Source organism: Alosa sapidissima, chromosome 4 (genome assembly GCF_018492685.1).
Source record: "Alosa sapidissima isolate fAloSap1 chromosome 4, fAloSap1.pri, whole genome shotgun sequence".
NCBI classification, from domain to species: Eukaryota; Metazoa; Chordata; class Actinopteri; order Clupeiformes; family Clupeidae; genus Alosa; species Alosa sapidissima.
In genome coordinates this window covers 6,944,962-6,962,476 of record NC_055960.1, presented here as the reverse complement: position 1 = coordinate 6,962,476, position 17,515 = coordinate 6,944,962, and the positions used below count along the sequence as shown (strand labels likewise).

The 17,515-nt window shown below is 40.9% G+C and overlaps 2 protein-coding genes across 4 annotated transcripts in view; one reads left to right on the top strand and one right to left on the bottom strand.

The window, feature by feature from the left end:
• The window catches only part of hemk1 (HemK methyltransferase family member 1), a 47,631-nt gene that overhangs the window by 13,371 nt on the left and 16,745 nt on the right, over nucleotides 1-17,515 (bottom strand). For 2 of the 3 annotated variants that reach the window (XM_042090908.1, XM_042090907.1), the window contains exons 8-11: nucleotides 17,347-17,452; nucleotides 16,893-16,988; nucleotides 11,224-11,334; nucleotides 10,031-10,088 (exon numbers count right to left, since the gene is read on the bottom strand). In XM_042090908.1, the coding sequence (XP_041946842.1) occupies nucleotides 10,049-10,088; nucleotides 11,224-11,334; nucleotides 16,893-16,988; nucleotides 17,347-17,452 (353 nt within the window). In that variant the 3' untranslated portion in view covers nucleotides 10,031-10,048. Of the gene's footprint in view, nucleotides 1-8,685; nucleotides 10,089-11,223; nucleotides 11,335-16,892; nucleotides 16,989-17,346; nucleotides 17,453-17,515 lie in introns of those variants that run through there. The other variant, XM_042090909.1, reaches the window with a different exon arrangement.
• On the top strand, nucleotides 6,068-8,602 carry cish (cytokine inducible SH2-containing protein). Its single transcript, XM_042090917.1, has 3 exons — nucleotides 6,068-6,685; nucleotides 7,205-7,338; nucleotides 7,478-8,602. The coding sequence occupies exons 1-3, from the start codon at nucleotides 6,663-6,665 to the stop codon at nucleotides 8,029-8,031; spliced, it is 711 nt and encodes a 236-aa protein (XP_041946851.1). The 5' UTR covers nucleotides 6,068-6,662; the 3' UTR covers nucleotides 8,032-8,602.

Here is a 17,515-nt window from a genome sequence, read left to right as displayed (position 1 = left end):
CTGGTTAGCACTCTGGACTTGTAACCGGGGGGTTGCCGGTTCGAGCCCCGACCAGTGGGCCACGGCTGAAGTGCACCTAACCCCCTCACTGCTCCCCGAGCGCCGCCGTTGAAGCAGGCAGCTCACTGCGCCGTGTGTGCTTCACCCCCACTGTGTTCACTGTGTGCTGACTGTGTTTCACTAATTCACCGATTGGGTTAAATGCAGAGACCAAATTTCCCTCACGGGATCAAAAAAGTATATATACTTATACTTATACTACTCAATCAATCGCGAGTCGATGCAGGTAAAAAGTAGGCTATCAACTGGTAGGTTAGTAACGAACGGTTTAGTATACACTTGTGGTGATAGCCTACAGTTAATGTGAATCGCGGACTATAACCAAAGTAAAGGAGAAGATTTGCACCAAATAAAGGCTGTGTTTGTGTTTCTACAACATGTTGGCACAAAACGTAATTTCTGTCAACTATGACGATGTCCATGTTCAGTAGCCTATATTTTTCATTTAGTCAGACAGTGACATGTGGTTTTTAAAAATAAATGGTTAACAGCAGTGGTTCTCAAAGTGGGGTCGGCAGCACATTGTCAGGGGGTCCCTGACAAAGTTTGCTACAAAATATGAAATTGTCTTAATGTATCAGCAGATCAATTGGGCAAATTGATCTGCTGATACATTAAGACAATTTCATATTTTGTAGCAAACTTTGTCATCAATCAACATTACATCAATATGTCAAAACACTTTACTATTAATTAACCGCCAACAAAATTAAAGTTATGTGAAGCAAACACTATGTGTTCAATAAGCCTACATTTGACAAAGAAACAACAATCCTTTTTAAAAAAAAATCCTACATACTGTCAAAATGTGCTAACATGACTATTGTGGTATTGGCACTCTATGTTTTTAAAATCCATATAACATAAGCATAACAGAAAAAAAGCTATAGGCCTACAGCTACAGCGGGGAAAATAAGTATTGAACACGTCAACATTTTTTTCAGTAAGTATTCTTCCAGTGCATGAAATTTTCACCGGACATTAGGTAATCCACACATATATAAAAATCCAAACATTAATGTCAAAAAGTAGTGTTATGAGTAAAAAAGTGGAATGGCACAGGGGAAAAGTATTGAACACGCTAAGAAAAAGCAGTACACAAACGCAAAGAATGGCAAGGAACAAACTGGAATCTATAAGTAGTTAGAGAAAGTATCCCTCCTATCTGTACAAATTGATATAAGCTGGGTTAGTACACACTGGTGGGCTATGAAAAGGTTTTTGTTAGCAAGGTGTCACACAAGAAACATTTAATGATGGGTAAAAGCAAAGAGCTCTCCCAAGATCTTTGCAACCTTATTGTTGCAAAACATTAATGGAACTGGTTACAGATGCACTTCAAAACTTCAGAATCATCCAGTAAGCAGTATTGGAGCCATTATCTGCAAGTGGAAGGAACATCACTACATCATCAACTGGCCATGCACAGGATCTCCTTGCAAGATTTCTGACCAGGAAGTCAGAAGGATAGTCAGAAGAGTAGCCTAAGAGCCAAGGACCACTCTGAGAAAGCTCCAGAAAGATTTGGAGGCAGCAGGTACAATTGTTACAGAGAAAATCATAGGTAATGCACTCCACCGCCATGGCCTCTATGCACGCTAATCCCGCATGACTCTATTGCTGAAGAAAAACATGTCAAAGTTGAAAGTTTGCTACACAACATTTGAACAATCCTATGAAATACTGAGAGAATGTATTCTGGTTAAAAATTTAACTTTTCGGATGTCATACTACACACCATATTTGGAGGAGAAATGGCACTGTGCATCACCCTAAAAATACCCTACCAACAGTGAGGTTTGGAGGTGGTGGCATCATGGTGTGGGCTGTTTTTCATCTCATGGTACTAGCAGACTTCATACAGTTGAAGGAATGATGAATGGAGTCATTTTGTTCCGGAAGAATCTTTACATCCACCAGGATGATGGGGATGAGACATGTCTAGACCTTCCAGCAGGACAATGATCCAAACCATTCAGCAAAGGAAACTCTCAATTGGTTTCAGAGAAAGGAAATCAAGGCCCTGACTGTAATTCAATTGAACAGTTTTGGAAGTTAACTAAAGATCAGGATTCACAACAGGGACCCCTGAAATCTTCAATATTAAAGGACTATCTGTTTAAAAGAATGGGCCAAACTCACACCAGAATACTGTGACTGATTAGTTTCATCATACAGGAAATGCCTTAAAGCTGTCATTACGAATAAAGGCTTTTAAAGTATTTAAGAAATTTCAGCAGGCGTGTTCAATACTTTTTTCCTGTGTCATTCCACTTTATTGCACATAACTCTACCTATGGACTTTAATGTTTGGATTTTTTATATGGGTGGATTATCTGAGTTAATACTAATGTCTGGTGAAAATTTCATGCAAATAGCCTCATTGGAAGTATACTTACTGAAAAACATGTTGACGTGTTCTTTCCCCGCTGTACATAATTAACTTAAGTTTTATGTGTTGCGATTTTGAGGGGTCCGTGGAGAATATTCCACATGAGGGGTCTCCGGGCCACAAAAGTTTGAGAACCCCTGGTTTAATGCATGGGGTAACATGACGTGAGACACACAGAAGATAAGCCTGTCTTTAGTAGCCTATCCCTGAATCCTGTCCCTCTCAAATCACTTTAAAGACAGAGAGCCCCGGACCCCCGTGTTATTGTGATTAGGAATAGGTCCAAATCTAAATGTTTGGGTTCAGTTTATGAAGTGTTGCTACAGCATAATACTGTGTGTTTGTTATTTTTATTTGGGGGGGGTTGTCGATCCAGTGGTGGGCCGATCCAGGAGAAAATTGCTGTTAACACCTCCATTCATTGATTGGTCTGATCTGAAAATAGAGCCCAGGTCTGAAAAATCTGATATTTGTCAACCTGGGCCCTATTTTAGATCAGTTTAGGAACAAACTCTATGTGAATCAATAGCTACTGCTATACAATGCAATCTTGTGGGGACATGACTTACAGGTGTGGGTCATATAATTAGAATATCATGAAAAAGTTTATTTTTTTCAGTAATTCCATTCAAAAAGTGAAACTTGTATAATGTATACATTCATTCCACACAGACTGATATATTTCAAGTGTTTATTTATTTAAATTTTGATGATTATAATAACTGACAACTAATGAAAACCTACTGTATTGCTGTGCATGGGCCTGCAGTGCTGCATTTGTTTTGTCTTGTCCAGAGAGTGATGGAGCTAGAGGCAGATGCCATGGGTCATGAGCTGCTTTTTGTGGATGAGGCAGGTTTTACAGTAACTTCACTAAAACAAGGAGACGTGGCAGGAACATTACTGGACACCGTGCCATAATCAAAGTCCCAGGACAACGTGGTGGTAACATAACTATGTGTGGAGCTTTGAGTCAAAATGGTGTTGTTCACCATCAAGCAACCCTAGGCCAATATAACACTAAACACATTATTACATTACTGGACACCTTACATGACATGCTCACTAATGTTCAGAGACCAGAGCAGACCAGATACGTCATCATATGGGACAATGTTAGTTTCCATAGGGCTGCTTTGGTCCGCAACTGGTTTACAGAACACCCACTCTTCACTGTACTCAACCTCCCCCCATACTCTCCATTCTTGAGTCCAATTGAATAGTTCTTCTCTGCCTGGCGCTCGAAGGTCTATGACGGTCATCCCCATCAACACATAACCGTTTTACAGACAATGGAGGAGGCATGTGGGGATATTGACCAGGCATCATGTCAGGCCTGGATACGGCATTCCAGAAGATATTTTTCCCGGTGCCTTGGACTACAGGACATTGCTAGATGCACACAAAATTTTGTGTCCGGACCCAGGGAAACGACACGATGTAGACTGATTTTTTTAGTGAATAGTGAAATTACTATTTTGTGTTTCAACTTGGAAAAAAAAACACTTGTTTGTTTTGATGTGAATGAATGAGCACCTATACTTGATGTTTGGATCCCTGTATGTTTACAGAACTATGACAAAAGTATGACCTCAAAATGACATAACCTACCTTGTGCACAGAGAAAGCAAAAGCAGTGTTTTTTATTCATACCATCAGTGTGTAGTTAGCGGATTGTGTGCTTATTAATGTGATGGCTTGTGTTAACTGTTTGATACGAAAATGCCATTTTTACGAAGGTGTGAAGAGTTAAGCAAGGTTTATTAGCTTTTGCAAGAGAACTACAATGTTTTGCTGATTTGGTGAAAGGTTCTTATTTGTGTGTAGAGTTTTACAAAAACAGCCAATAGTTTAAATCAGAAAAAACTGTAAATAAGGCTTCGAAATAGCTTTTTTTGGCTAGAGGAAATATCTGTTGGGAACACTCATGGCTCAAATGGCTATGACTGCTCAAAAAAATTAAGGGAACACTTCAATCATACACTGGATCGGTACTCTGACACTGTTTGGTTCTGAGCACAAGTAAAACTTTTGAGGCAAGTGTTTTGTGAATGTAGTTTTCCACAATTGTTAAAACAGATTTTTTAAAAACCTTCCACCCTTTTCTCCATTCTCAAACTACATTCACAAAACACTTGCCTCAAAAGTTTTACTTGTGCTCAGAACCAAACAGTGTCAGAGTACCGATCCAGTGTATGATTGAAGTGTTCCCTTAATTTTTTTGAGCAGAATACGCCTACTTCTGAAGAGGAATCACAAGACCAGACCAGCAAAGTTCCGTATATGGACCCAAAGCTAGTTTGAAATGAAATCTTTGATTTAGGCTGATATTTTAGATTCAAATAAATTGAAGCATAACAAAGCAAGGTAAAGTTAAACGCATAAATAGCCTGGCTCCTGATTCAAAATACTTGCCTTAAATAAATAAGTGGCCTAGTTAAAAACATGGGGCCTTACTTTAGATTTCCTGTTTCTCTGGGCAACAAAGGTTCCCTGAGTGTGTTTGTGTATTTCACACTTATAATAACAATAATAATACATTTTATTTAAAGGCGCCTTTCTTGGCACTGAAGGACACCATACAGGGATGCATAAAACATTTAAAAAGCAGAGGAAAATAATAATAAAAATATAAATAAAACAGAAAAAAGGCAGAGCAATTGTCAACAAATGGAATAGGCAGTTTTAAACAGATGTGTTTTGACTTGTGATTTGAAATGGGGGAATGAATCAATGTTTCTAAGTTGGGGTGGTAATGAATTCCAGAGATGGGGAGCAGAGCAGCTGAATGCTTTGAATTGGATACGAAACTGAACTGGGAGCCAGTGGAGCTGTTGGAGGACAGGAGTGATGTGGTGGATGGAGGCTCGTTATGATGCGGGCAGCTGATTTCTGGACCAGTTGAAGTTTATGGAGGGATTTGTGAGGGAGGCCGAAGAGGAGAGAGTAGCAGTAATCCAGACGGGAAGTGACTTATGTCAGAATATTTGCTATGGGTATATGTCAGAAAGTGACTTATCAGAAGGATTAGAACAGACTGTGTTCAAGTTTTTATACTTAATGCAAATGGTAGTATCTTTTGACGCCAGGTGGTGGCAGTGTAGGCTAGTTATCTGACAGACAGGGACATGGTGCATATACATAACATTTGTGTAGACATGGGCTCATCTCCCTGGCACTATTCCAGAGCACGATGAGGTTAAATCGAGTCATTTAGAGATTGCACATCAATAAGGGTTGATTAGTTACTGCACACATTTTCTTTAATGCTGTAAACCTTTATATATATGCCTATTAACTCTTATGGCAAATATACTCTTAACAAATATTGTTTTATGACTTTGATTATATGTCGGTTTGGGCAATTTTGGGCAATTGAAAAGCACCAAGTAAGCGCATTCAAAATAACACCACATTTGTTCCCATTGTCGCGAGAGTAATTGTGTTGCTCGTGGTCCGCTTGCTCTCGTCGATCTACCCGGAATTCTAGTTAGCCTACATTACAGGCACATCGGGCGGTGGAGGCGGAGTTGCAAGCAGCGGAGTCGCGGATTGGCTGTTGCCCCCACCGCTTTCCTGGAAAGTATACACTTCTTGGAATCTATGTGCCGTTCAAGCGAATTTACTGATCCACTGGGACATGGAGGGAACGCAGGGGCAATTTCTTCCTCTACCCATAGCAAATCGCATGTTAAAAACTAACATTTTAATGTGACTAAAACGCACAACCCAGAATATGGTCTAATAATGTTGTTGTCCAAAATGTTGTCGGGCAGGCACACCGAGAAGGCTACATTTATGAAGAAGCGTCAGCGAGGCCAGTGGCGTCACCGAACGATTCTGAGAAATCTCTTCTTGGAACAAAGCTGAATTCGACAAGCCAAACCCACTAAGCCACATGAAGCAACCTGTTTTACAGCGCTGTCAACTGAGCTCGCAGCAATACTTAGACATTCACCCGAAAACAACATTAAGTGGGAGCTCGGTCTTTTAAAATTGTAGGCTACATTATCGTTGTCTTTAAACATTGTATCTTGGTGTTTGGAGTAGCCTATAGGTTACATTCTTGTCACTTACGACTCGGGTTTGCAGTTATTCTGCCAAGGACAAAGAATTTCTCAGTTACACATTAAATCCAAATTACGGAAAGGAGTTTTCGAAGAATACCCGGGGGTGTTTTTTTTAATTTTATTCAACCTTCCCCTTTCAAATGATGATTCTTTGCGTTCATAGGTAAGTTTTCTGCAACTATGCATTTTATATTCGTTAACTGTTGTTAAACTCTGTCTTTAAACTCGTTGAAATGGTATGAATATGCTTAATATTTTCTAAACATAGCCTACTATTTAGTCTAGCATTTGATATCAAAGTCACTAAGTCATTACATTTGACTTGCGCTTTTATGGTTTCTTTGTGTTGACCATATAACGCATTGAGCGCATATAACGCACAACATGATTATTACTCTGTTGTGCCACTTGGCCATAGTTTTAGGGCAGTCAAAGTGTGGACGTGATTAATTTAGAGATTACGGTTAGACTTCTGTTAGTTACAACAGTTCCTTTTCAAGTAGATGAAGGTTATAATTTCGTGCTACAAAGTAGGCTAAGCTTATTATAATAGGCTATGTACATTCTATGTAGCCTATTCAACGAGAAAGGCTGCTAGTATCAGTAAAACCCTGTCATTTTGTATTGGGTAAAACCTTTGTTTTGTAAGTGCACCTTTTAACAAAAGTCTTTTACTCTCTAGCCCTAGACCGATCCCCACGGTGATACCGCTGGGTATGCCGACCCCGAGCTGCCTCCACAGCGCACCCCCACAGTGGGACCCTCGAAAAGATCTACAGGCCATAGCAACCACCTTCTGCTATATGGAAATCTCAGGTATGAATTTGTTAGTCGCTGCACATGGTTAGCTAGTAGTGATAGATATTTTCAAAATGCCTGCCCTTTTCTTTAAGAGAACTCTTTGAAAAAGGATAACGTGGACTAACAATGCCATTGTGTCTGTTGTTGTTCACAGGCTGGTACTGGGGTGGAATGACCGCAAGTGATGCCCAAGCCGTGCTGCAAGTGGCATCTGAAGGCACATTCCTGGTGCGGGACAGCAGCCACCCTCTCTACATGCTCACGTTATCGGTGAGAACGAAGCGCGGCCCCACCAATGTGCGTATCGAGTACAGCTGCGGACGTTTCCGGCTGGACTCCAGCTCGCCAGCTCGACCTCGCCTGCTCTCTTTCCCAGACATCCCCAGCCTGGTGCAGCACTACGTGGGCTCCGGGCGCAGCAGCACAGCCGAGGAGGGACAGATCGGGACAGAAGAGGTGGCGGAGCAGAGAGACACGAAAAAGAGGGGGGAGGACAGGGACAAGGCTGATGTCGAGATCTCCCCTCTGCCAGAGGCCAGAGATGCCGTGCTGCTTAAACTCAAAAGGCCTCTCTGCAGGCCCCAAGCCTTTCCCAGCCTTCAACACCTCACCCGCCTCGCCATCAACAAGCAGGTGGCCTGCCCTGCTCAGCTGCCCCTACCGAGGCCACTGCTACGCTACCTCCAGCAATACCCTTTCCAGCTGTGATTGGTCTTGGGCCCCATGACAAGGGGCCAGTGAGCAGAAAGGATTGGGGGTTTTTTTATTCCCGGAGGCAGCAGGTACTCTGGTGCAACGAGTTGATGAACGCCATGGAGGCTCGCTCAGCCCCTGGGTTTAATAATGTCAACACTGTGAAAACCCCTCGGGTGACGTCATGAAGCCACGCTGAAGGCAGGGGAGGCGGTGGGGGCGGCATGAGAGCATGACAAAGCAAGCAATGAACAGAGAACAGATAAGAAAGAAAGACTATCCTGTTTAAAGAGAACTCTTTGAACTGTGTGAGGAGTAACCTGTGAAAGCACATGCAGCAGTGACACAGTAGGACTGGTCAAATTCAAGGAATTATAGCCAGCTGCTCCCTTCTACCAAGACCTTAGGAGAGGTGTAACCTGAGTCAACACTGGTTTTTCTCCCTCCTTCAAATTGAAATGTATGCATTTCTATTTTAAAGCAAAGGATTCACATCCTTTTTGTTAAAATATTGCCACCATGTGGATTGTTGTACATATTTACAAAGAGATCCTTGTGAATTGTAATAAAACTGTCTGAAACTCTACAAATGGAAGTCGTATATATTCATCCAGTTGGATAACTGACGTAAATGACAAAAAATTACTTCAATTTCTTGTGGTCCTTTAAAAATAACATCCAGGTAAAAACACAAGTTTGTCTATCTATTGAAGCTTAAAGAATGTATAGGTTTCATCTCACCATAAACCTTCATTCTACCTTAAATGAATTCAAGTAAGCAAAATACACAGTAAAATATAGTTTAGTAAGGCTGTCTCTAAGAATTTAGAATTTGAAAATAAAAAGCTATTATTTTAATCTTACCAATATAAAAAACTGAAAAGTGGGAGGTTTCCTTATTATTTTATTTCAGTAAAATAAAAAAAGAATAAAACTGTATTTGTAAATGAAAAAATCTGAAAGGTTACATGAAACTAGATGATGCATTAAAAGGCTGGATAGGAGTCAGTATTGATGAATTTTGGTGTGTGATTGCAGGCCCCATGTTGTGCGTCACAACAAAATGTCAATCACATTTCTCAGAATTAGAATTTCAGGTACTGGACATTTTAACAGACCTGGGCTATATATGTGATTTTTTTTATTGGCAAATATTACAATTCCTCCCATATCCATTTTGGATACCGACCGCAGCAGCCATGTTTCATTTGACATTGAATACAGTAAATACTGTTCAGAGCTGTTTGTATATGTACATATGTACAAAAGTACATATTTGCAAAAGTGAGATTTTTTGCATTGTTATGTAATTTCAATAGCAGATATTGTCCTACTTTGGACCTCCCACATTATCTAATCACTAATTCTGTTTGTTTTACGGCATTTTGTGTGCTCACATTTCTTAAACACGTGAACACATACAGTAATGGTGAAAATGTGTTTGTGGGAGTATACAACATAAAGAATATTAAATGAGTGTGTGAACAGCAAGCCAATGTGAAAGTCTACATTGCTTTGAGGACGGCTGCATTTGTGTATTCATGCCAGCAAGCCAATGAGCAGTTTGCCAGCTGGTTCTCAGAAGAGGGCTACACTTCCAGGGACCATGAGAGGTACTGTACTAAGAGGGACAATTCTGAGAAAGGCTGCAGTAATTACCTACAGCCTAGTGCTCTCTGACACACACACTCACATAGACCCACACATAAAGAATTATCTAGACACACTTCCAAACTCAAAACAAATTGGTAACACTCTGTGACGAATCAGTTAATGTATTGAGAGAATTGTAAACCTGCCCAGAGCCGGGCCTGGTACAGCATTCTAAAGTAGCTTTCCGGACCTCTCTTAGCACCCTTAGGATAAGTACGTGCTGTATGAGAGATGCTTTATGAAGGATCCTGGGAGTGAGATTGCATTCTGAATTCCTCCACAGGCTAAACACACACACCCTAATGCAGCAACCCCATATCTCCTCGGGCTTTCCATCTCCCCTCCTCTTGATCATGCTCACCGCCTGATCAGCCGCCGGTCAGCCTGCTCCTCGTCTCTGTAGGATGCAGAAGCGTGGTCTGTGGAGGTCAGGGAGAGGGAGCAAGATGTTATGTCTTTGCATGAAGCCTCCCAAGGCTGGGCCAAGTGACTCACTAGAGAGGATTGTTTTTTTTCCATCTACACGTCTCCTTTCTACGGTTCTGGTGTTTAATGTAATATGCTTGTTTTTTTTGCTCTATCAAAACAAAATTTCACTCAAAAAAAGCAAGACGGGATAGGGTGTTGTAAGTGCATGTTTCTACTGAAAATTGTATTTCTGTTTTCCTTTTCCCATATAAACAATATCTAAGTGTGTTCTGCGTTTAAGAAGGAAGGATGATGGTGAGAGGGCGAGATGGCTATTGGATCTTAATTTTCAGTGGAACTGTATAAGATAACAACATCACATTCTCTCTGCTTCCAGGCATTTACTGGCTTTTTGTTTCAAAGAGGGACATTTCTCGGAAACATCCTTTTCAAGAATCTTGTGTGCAGCTGCCATGGATTTATTAGTCAGCATGGTGTGTTTGGGTTTTAGCGTTCAGTGTATTTCATGGTAAAAGTGCATAATGATAATCAGCAGTTATTGCTGTGCAACAAAGAATTAAAACAGCTTCAAATTAAGAATTAAGGTCAGTTGGAAAAGGCACATTATAAAAATGCATAACTGAAGCATTCTGTTAGAAGGCACAGAGTTTTGCCCCTTGGTAATTCTATACTCTTTGTGTGAGTGTTGTATTAAAAAAAAAACCAAAAAAACAGTTTTCTCTGCTGAGGTCTGGGTTCCTGGTCACTGTTACAATACGGAAGTGAGAGAGTGCCAATTAGAACAATAATTTTTATTTACATATAATATTATATTACATATATGTATGTGCATGAGATTAATTAATTTCTATGCTAGTATTTTCTACCATTTTATTTTCCATTTTTGTGTATATTGTGCCTCATAATTAGTAGGTTGAAACTGGTGACTTCCTGTATCCTCTGATAGGAGTGGGATTTGTTATCAAACTGTGAGTCTCCTACAAGGTCACTGAAAGACTCTTATTATGTGACCAGATAGTGTAATGTTAACTTCGCTGCCACATACATATTCTTATTGAGTTGGACTATTGATTGACCCCCACCTTTCCTGTGTCTCTGACCAGGCATAACATAACATTCTCTTACCGATTTGTAAAATCATTTTGAGTCTTCACATACTTCAATCCCATCACTTTTTCCTTCAGCCTGGTCTGGATGAGGTCGGGATGTCGAGGATCCACCTCAAGGTAGACTCGACTGGGTGTAACAAAAGGGCATTGATACTGTTAGTGGCATCACACTCTGTGCTGATGAACAAACAATCCTGCTTTTCATCTCAAGATAATAATCATTGTTTGCACTGCTTGACTAAATCTTTACAGCATAACAAAATTGGTGAAGCTTGTGTCTCTCCCTTGATGCGCATAATTGAAAGAATAAAGCCTGTTTCCTGATTAACTGTCATCCTGACGGAGTTTCCAGATAACTGTGGGACTAGGAAATTTACCATCAGGCCTATGCTACACATTTCTTCTGTATTTATCTTTTTAAATATGAATACAAAAAAATATCATTGCATTTTCTACCCTGCATTACATTTCTAACAAAATCCAACAACTTAAAATGTTTTATGGGACTGTGATCTACTTGTTAACAATAGCAAATAAGACATTTTAAATGTCTTATCTTCAGTACATTCAGTACATCACTACTTCTTCAGGAGGTGACAGCAGAACTTTAAAACTAATGTTGAGCAAATCCATGTCCATGTCCTCACCCCCACCCCAAGAAAGGGAGATCTCCAGGCATTCAGACTATTCCTCCTACTCTGCCTTCTTGACTTTCTCACTGATTTCCTGGAACAGACATCTTTGAGATGTTAACAATTTATTAATGTCAAGTTGAATCCTACTTCTTGCATGGTATTGCTGCAGGGTGCTCGATGGGGGGGGGGGAGCAAGAGTTTTTACATCATGTTTACATTCTGTTTCTGAAAAAATGACTTGTTTCTCTTTTCAGTTTGTTCTCTTGTTTTACATAGTGCTCAGTTTTGGCACAAAAGATGTGGACTACACAGATCAACCGATGCACTACGCTGAATAGCCATATCATGCTCCACTCCCTTTAACAAACAATCTTGTTGGCAACAAAATAGCCAGTGACTAACATTACATTTTATTTCATAGTTGTTTGATGACTCATACAAGGAAACATAAATCTTCTAAATATGCTTTAAGCTGTAAGCAGTTAGTATAATGTTTCGAAAAAAGCAGGGGGGGACAACATAGGGCTCAGTCTTCCAGCGAGATTACACTAGTTCCTGTTTATTTACAAAATTCTTTTAAGGATATCACCCACTTATCTTTCCTCCCACCTACTTTTTTACACAGAAACCTTGAGCATATCAGACCTTCAAGACTGCTATTTATTACAGGCCCCTAGACTAAATACAAAGCTCAGCTAAGCTGCTTTTCAACATAACTCTGGGTTCCTGGAATTAATTACAATAACCTTGGAGCCCGTGGTAAACCGAAAAGTTGTAATCATGAAATGCTTTGCTGGTGAGTATGGTCTATTATGTTTTGACAGAATTTGTATTTATAGCTTTTGTATGTGGTTGTACTCTTTTTGGTTATCCTGTTCCTGCTATTTTTTTTTTTAATTGACTTTAATTCTATATTACATTTCCTATCTGTTGTGCCATTTGTTTGTTTATTTAGTTTTTGTATTTAACTTGTTTGTTTATAACTATATTTGTGTGCACTGTGCCCAAGGTAACTGAGCACATTTATTATTAATAGTTTCTCAGATTAAACACCAAAACCTATTAATTAGGTTTTCTTTAGGTGACTGGTAACAATATACTTTGGTTCCCTGTCTTTTCTTAGTGGTTCCCAAAAGAGAAGAAAGCTGCTCGACTGAAGTGTACAGCACAAAATCACTGCAAAAAAACTATCTCTGCCACACAGCCTATGGTAGATATCACGGATGCCTTGAATTAGTCTATTAGATTCCTTGAAGTAGGCTGGGAATAGTCTGGCATATGTTCACTGGACTGATTCCTAGGATCATGGGCGGACTGGCCATCTGGCATACCGGGCATTTTCCCGGTGGGCCGACGCACCTTTTGCAGGCTAGCATATGTCAGCAACATGTTGAAGTTCGTTGAGTTTGAACGAGGATGTACTGTAAGCAAGCATACAGAGGGACAGTGAGCAGGTAGTGGAGCCTAGTTGAGGCTACATGATAAGAACTCAGTGGTGGAGCAGGTAGGCTGTGTGTGACATGCCATGCTGACGATGATGATTATGATGACTTATTAATTGCGATAATGTAATGATGTGGTTATGATAACGTAAGGCCGTGCTGTGATTATAATAACAAATAGTGCAACTTAAATGTTCTAAATGAATGATTTGCAACCCCGGACCAGGGGCGATTCTAGACCTAGAGCTTTGACCGGGGCACAGGCCCCCAACTACCAATACATAAAAAAAATAATAAATGTGCGCGCAATATGAAATAAATGGCTAGCCTACGGGTAGGCTACAAGCTTCAAAATCATTATTGTCACTGTCATACTGTAGGACCAGCACTCTCTCCCTCAATTGTTGTAAGAACCACTATCCAGCAACATCCAAACACATAGGCATAAGTAGGCCTATACTCACTGCATGAATTTAATAGGCTTTCCTACTAACACAAGGGAAAGCTTATTTTTTAGTCAAAATTGAGATATACTTCCCTCCCAGGCAAGGGTCCTATAGTCATCCTGGCAATACTGCAGTTCTTTGTAGCTTAAATAGCCTACTAAAGCCTTCATATTGACTTTTGGTGATAATTCATCATCAGCACTGGCACTTTAACATAAATGTTAATGTTACCGTTAATGTGGGCAATTATCATACCTATCGCACTATAAGAACTCAACTCCCTGCTCTACAAGATATCTATTCCAGAAGAGTACTCACTCCTAAGAGCCCAAAAGATTCTGAAGGACTTCTCATTCTAACAATGGATTATTCCTACCGCTGAAATCAAGAAGACGCCTATGTAGTCACAAAGCCAGAACTGAGAGACTCAGGAGAAGTTTTTATCCCCAGGCCATCCGAACTCTGAACTCACACTATACTGACTTTGCACTCATTCACTCCTCAGCACTCATGCCCCCCCCTCACACACACACACACACACACACCTACATGACTTTTAGCCCTTTTACATCCCTCTCTCTATGCTACAGACCTTTTATTTATTTTCTTATTTCATCACATGTCAAAACACACACACACATATCTCCAACTTTTGCACATCTCCATAGAACTTTTTATTTATTATTTTTGATTTCTCCTCCATCTATCTACTCATGTCCTTGATTGCCTAGCCTTTCTGCCCCCCCAACACACACACAAAAAACACACACACTTACATCATCACCGTCATCACCTCACATACATACAGCACACTGCTTGCTACAGTAAGCCTCCTCTACATACTTGCTGCACACTGCCCCCCCCCCTACATACACAGCACATTGTCTTCAGGATCTTCTCCAACACACATCCTCTACATACTTACAGCACACTGCCCCCACCTACCCACACACACACTACACATACACACACACACAGTCACTGCTCCACTCCCCTCCCGCCAACACACATACCAAGACCCCTGGCAGTTGGGTTAGCCCCTTGAGCCGTGGATCTACCCAAGGTTTCTTCCTTAGTAAGGGAGTTTTTCCTTGCCCCTGTTGCTCTTGGGTGCTCCTTGTTGGTGCCCCCCCCCCCCCCCCAATCCCAATCCTCCCCCACCTTTCTTATGCAGCCCTTGCCACTTAATCTACTAAACCCCATTTCTACCCCCCCCCCCCATAAATGCACAAATAGGCTATCACCAGACATAATTTCACTGCATTTCTTACATCCAGTAACTATATGCATGTGACAATAATCAACAATCCTTGTACCTCCCTCGTCCTCCTCACTGTTCCTCTCCCTCTGCCTCTGTTCAGGAAGAATTTTCTGATGTCCATCTCTGAATAGTTTATCAGAAGGCTATGTTTAGTTTTACAGTAGGACAGCTTCACAAACAGTGTAGGCTACTTTTACAGGAAGAATTTTCTGATGTCCATCTCTGAATAGTTTATCAGAAGGCTATGTTTAGTTTTACAGTAGGACAGCTTCACAAACAGTACAGGCTACTTTTACAGGACTCTCTCTACACTATACGTAAATCATTATTAATTGTCCGCATGTGTGCATGCAGCCTACGCATGGTGTGAGCGTGTGTGTCAGGGAGAGAGCACAAGCTGGTAAACTGTTGCTAAATTTAGGCTACAAATTTGACGCTAAGCATTGAAAAACAGATGCTCTAACATCGATCAACTTGTCATATTTTCTGTCAAACAAGTTGTGAATTTGTTGTAACATTAAAACAGGAGACGACTTACTCAAAGTGATGTGATGAGCTCCAGCAGTTTCCACTGTACAACGAAACACTCGGAACAATCATGTGAACGATTTTCATTGGTTGTTGCGTTCAATCTTACCCAGCTACAGAGGTGCTATTTCCTGATTGGCTATTATGGCCCCTTTCTTTTTTTCCTTGTTTGTTTTTTATTGGCTGGTAAGTGACAGGCTCGAGTCATGACTAAAGCAGGCACGGAGATGCGCTCATGAATGCCGTTTCCAGCGAGAGCAGCGCTAGAATTTTACTGGGGCACTGGAGACTTTTACTAAGGCACGTGCCCCAGTGAATAAGGTCTAGTGACGCCCCTGCCCCGGACAGCAAAAGAGTGTCAAATCGATGTTAATTGTTGGTCAGATTGATCAGTTTCCGTCAGACTCCCAAAATTCAACATCGATGGCATGAGTGGTGGTTGGTCTCTCAAAGTAGAGCGTTGAAAGGGTTCTATCTTGGAAGGGTTAATTATCATGGTAAAGATGGGCTAAAAGACTGTAGACGGAACGGACGGAAATGTAGGCTACAAAACATCAAGTCATATTCATGCACAAGCCAACTAATATACAGTAACCTATACGATAGGCTACTGGAAGACATTAAAGATAATTAGTTAATGTAGCTATAATGTTCCAAAATGTACCAGCAATGTAGTATAGCCTACAGGAATAAAATATTTCCAGCAACAGCCCTGTTTATTTCGTGTTGTTTCAGTTGTCCTACAGTGATTAACGTCTATGACAATCTAGGTAATTTAGCTCTTTACACATAGGCTTCAGTAACTGTTTGGTGCTGCTGTCAGTTGAGCATTGTATAGTTTAAATGTAGCCTATTGAATAATTTGAAATGATACTTTGATTTCAAGCAGAAACTCTTCTTTAATAATTGCTTGTATATCCTAGACTACTTGAATATGGAGATCATGTACTCCATGGCTACCTCTGATCAGTCAGAGTGATAGCCAATGAGGCCTAGGCCCATCACTTTCAGTGCTCCATGACAGTTGAAAATATATGCATATTTAAGGGTAATGCAAAGATTTTGTATTTAATTAGGTGCGCCCGACCGATTTGAGGGCCGCTTGGGCCAAATATGCCAGGGCCGATTTATGGTCCCAGTCCGCCCCTGCGATAGTGACTAAGCGGGATTAGAATGTCCTGTTTACACATCACTGGAGTGAGTCAGTGAGATACAGTAGGTACACAGCAAAGAGCATTCATAGAAATACTAGCGCACAATCAGGAATGTAGGCGGGAGGAGCATACGCTCATGCTCAGGCATGCATCCCAAGACACAAGCTCACAAGCTCACAGACTCACACAGACACACCCAAAAGATGACCCAGGGCTTACCCGTTATCAGTTAACAGCCTCGGTGCAAGCGCCAGAATCTGGTCTATGACACACATTCCTTCCTCTCCTCCATCTAATGCAGCATGATCCTCAAACCTGGAATATGCATAGTATGTTTTGTCTGTGTATAGGTGGTCAGATATTGTCAGATAAAGCTTGTGAGTGTGTATTAGTGTTTGTGTGTGTGTGTGTGTGTGTGTGTGTGTGTGTGTGTGTATGTGTATTTGAGGAAATTACTCTGACACCTTTTCATCTGATGTCATTTTTCTCACCAAAATGGTCCTTATCTCATACATTGTTTTTGCCAAAGAAATGTATATCAGGCTTGGCTTGAGTGTATGTGTGTGTGTGTGTGTGTGTGTGTCTGTGTGTGTGTTTACAGCAGGTGTGTACATGAGTAGGAGGAGGGAAAGACTGGTTGTGGATTTGAGTGTCAGTGCATTAACCATCTGACCTTTTGACCTCCGGCTCCAGTGAGTCGAGGTCTTCAGTGAAGAGGTAGGGAGGGTTACTAACAAGCACCTCCACGGGGCTACAAGTTCTCAGAAGCCAGTCTGCATCTGTTGCCAAGAGACAGACACACGTGTACCCTTGTTAACATCTCATTAACTGGTTAACTCATT

Bases quoted from the DNA above. Each gene is read 5' to 3' on its own strand.
- cish (XM_042090917.1), top strand. From the start codon at position 6,663: ATGATGATTCTTTGCGTTCATAG. The intron at 6,686-7,204 runs GTAAGTTTTCTG...TTTACTCTCTAG, and splicing joins ATGATTCTTTGCGTTCATAG to CCCTAGACCGATCCCCACGG. The intron at 7,339-7,477 runs GTATGAATTTGT...TGTTGTTCACAG, and splicing joins CTGCTATATGGAAATCTCAG to GCTGGTACTGGGGTGGAATG.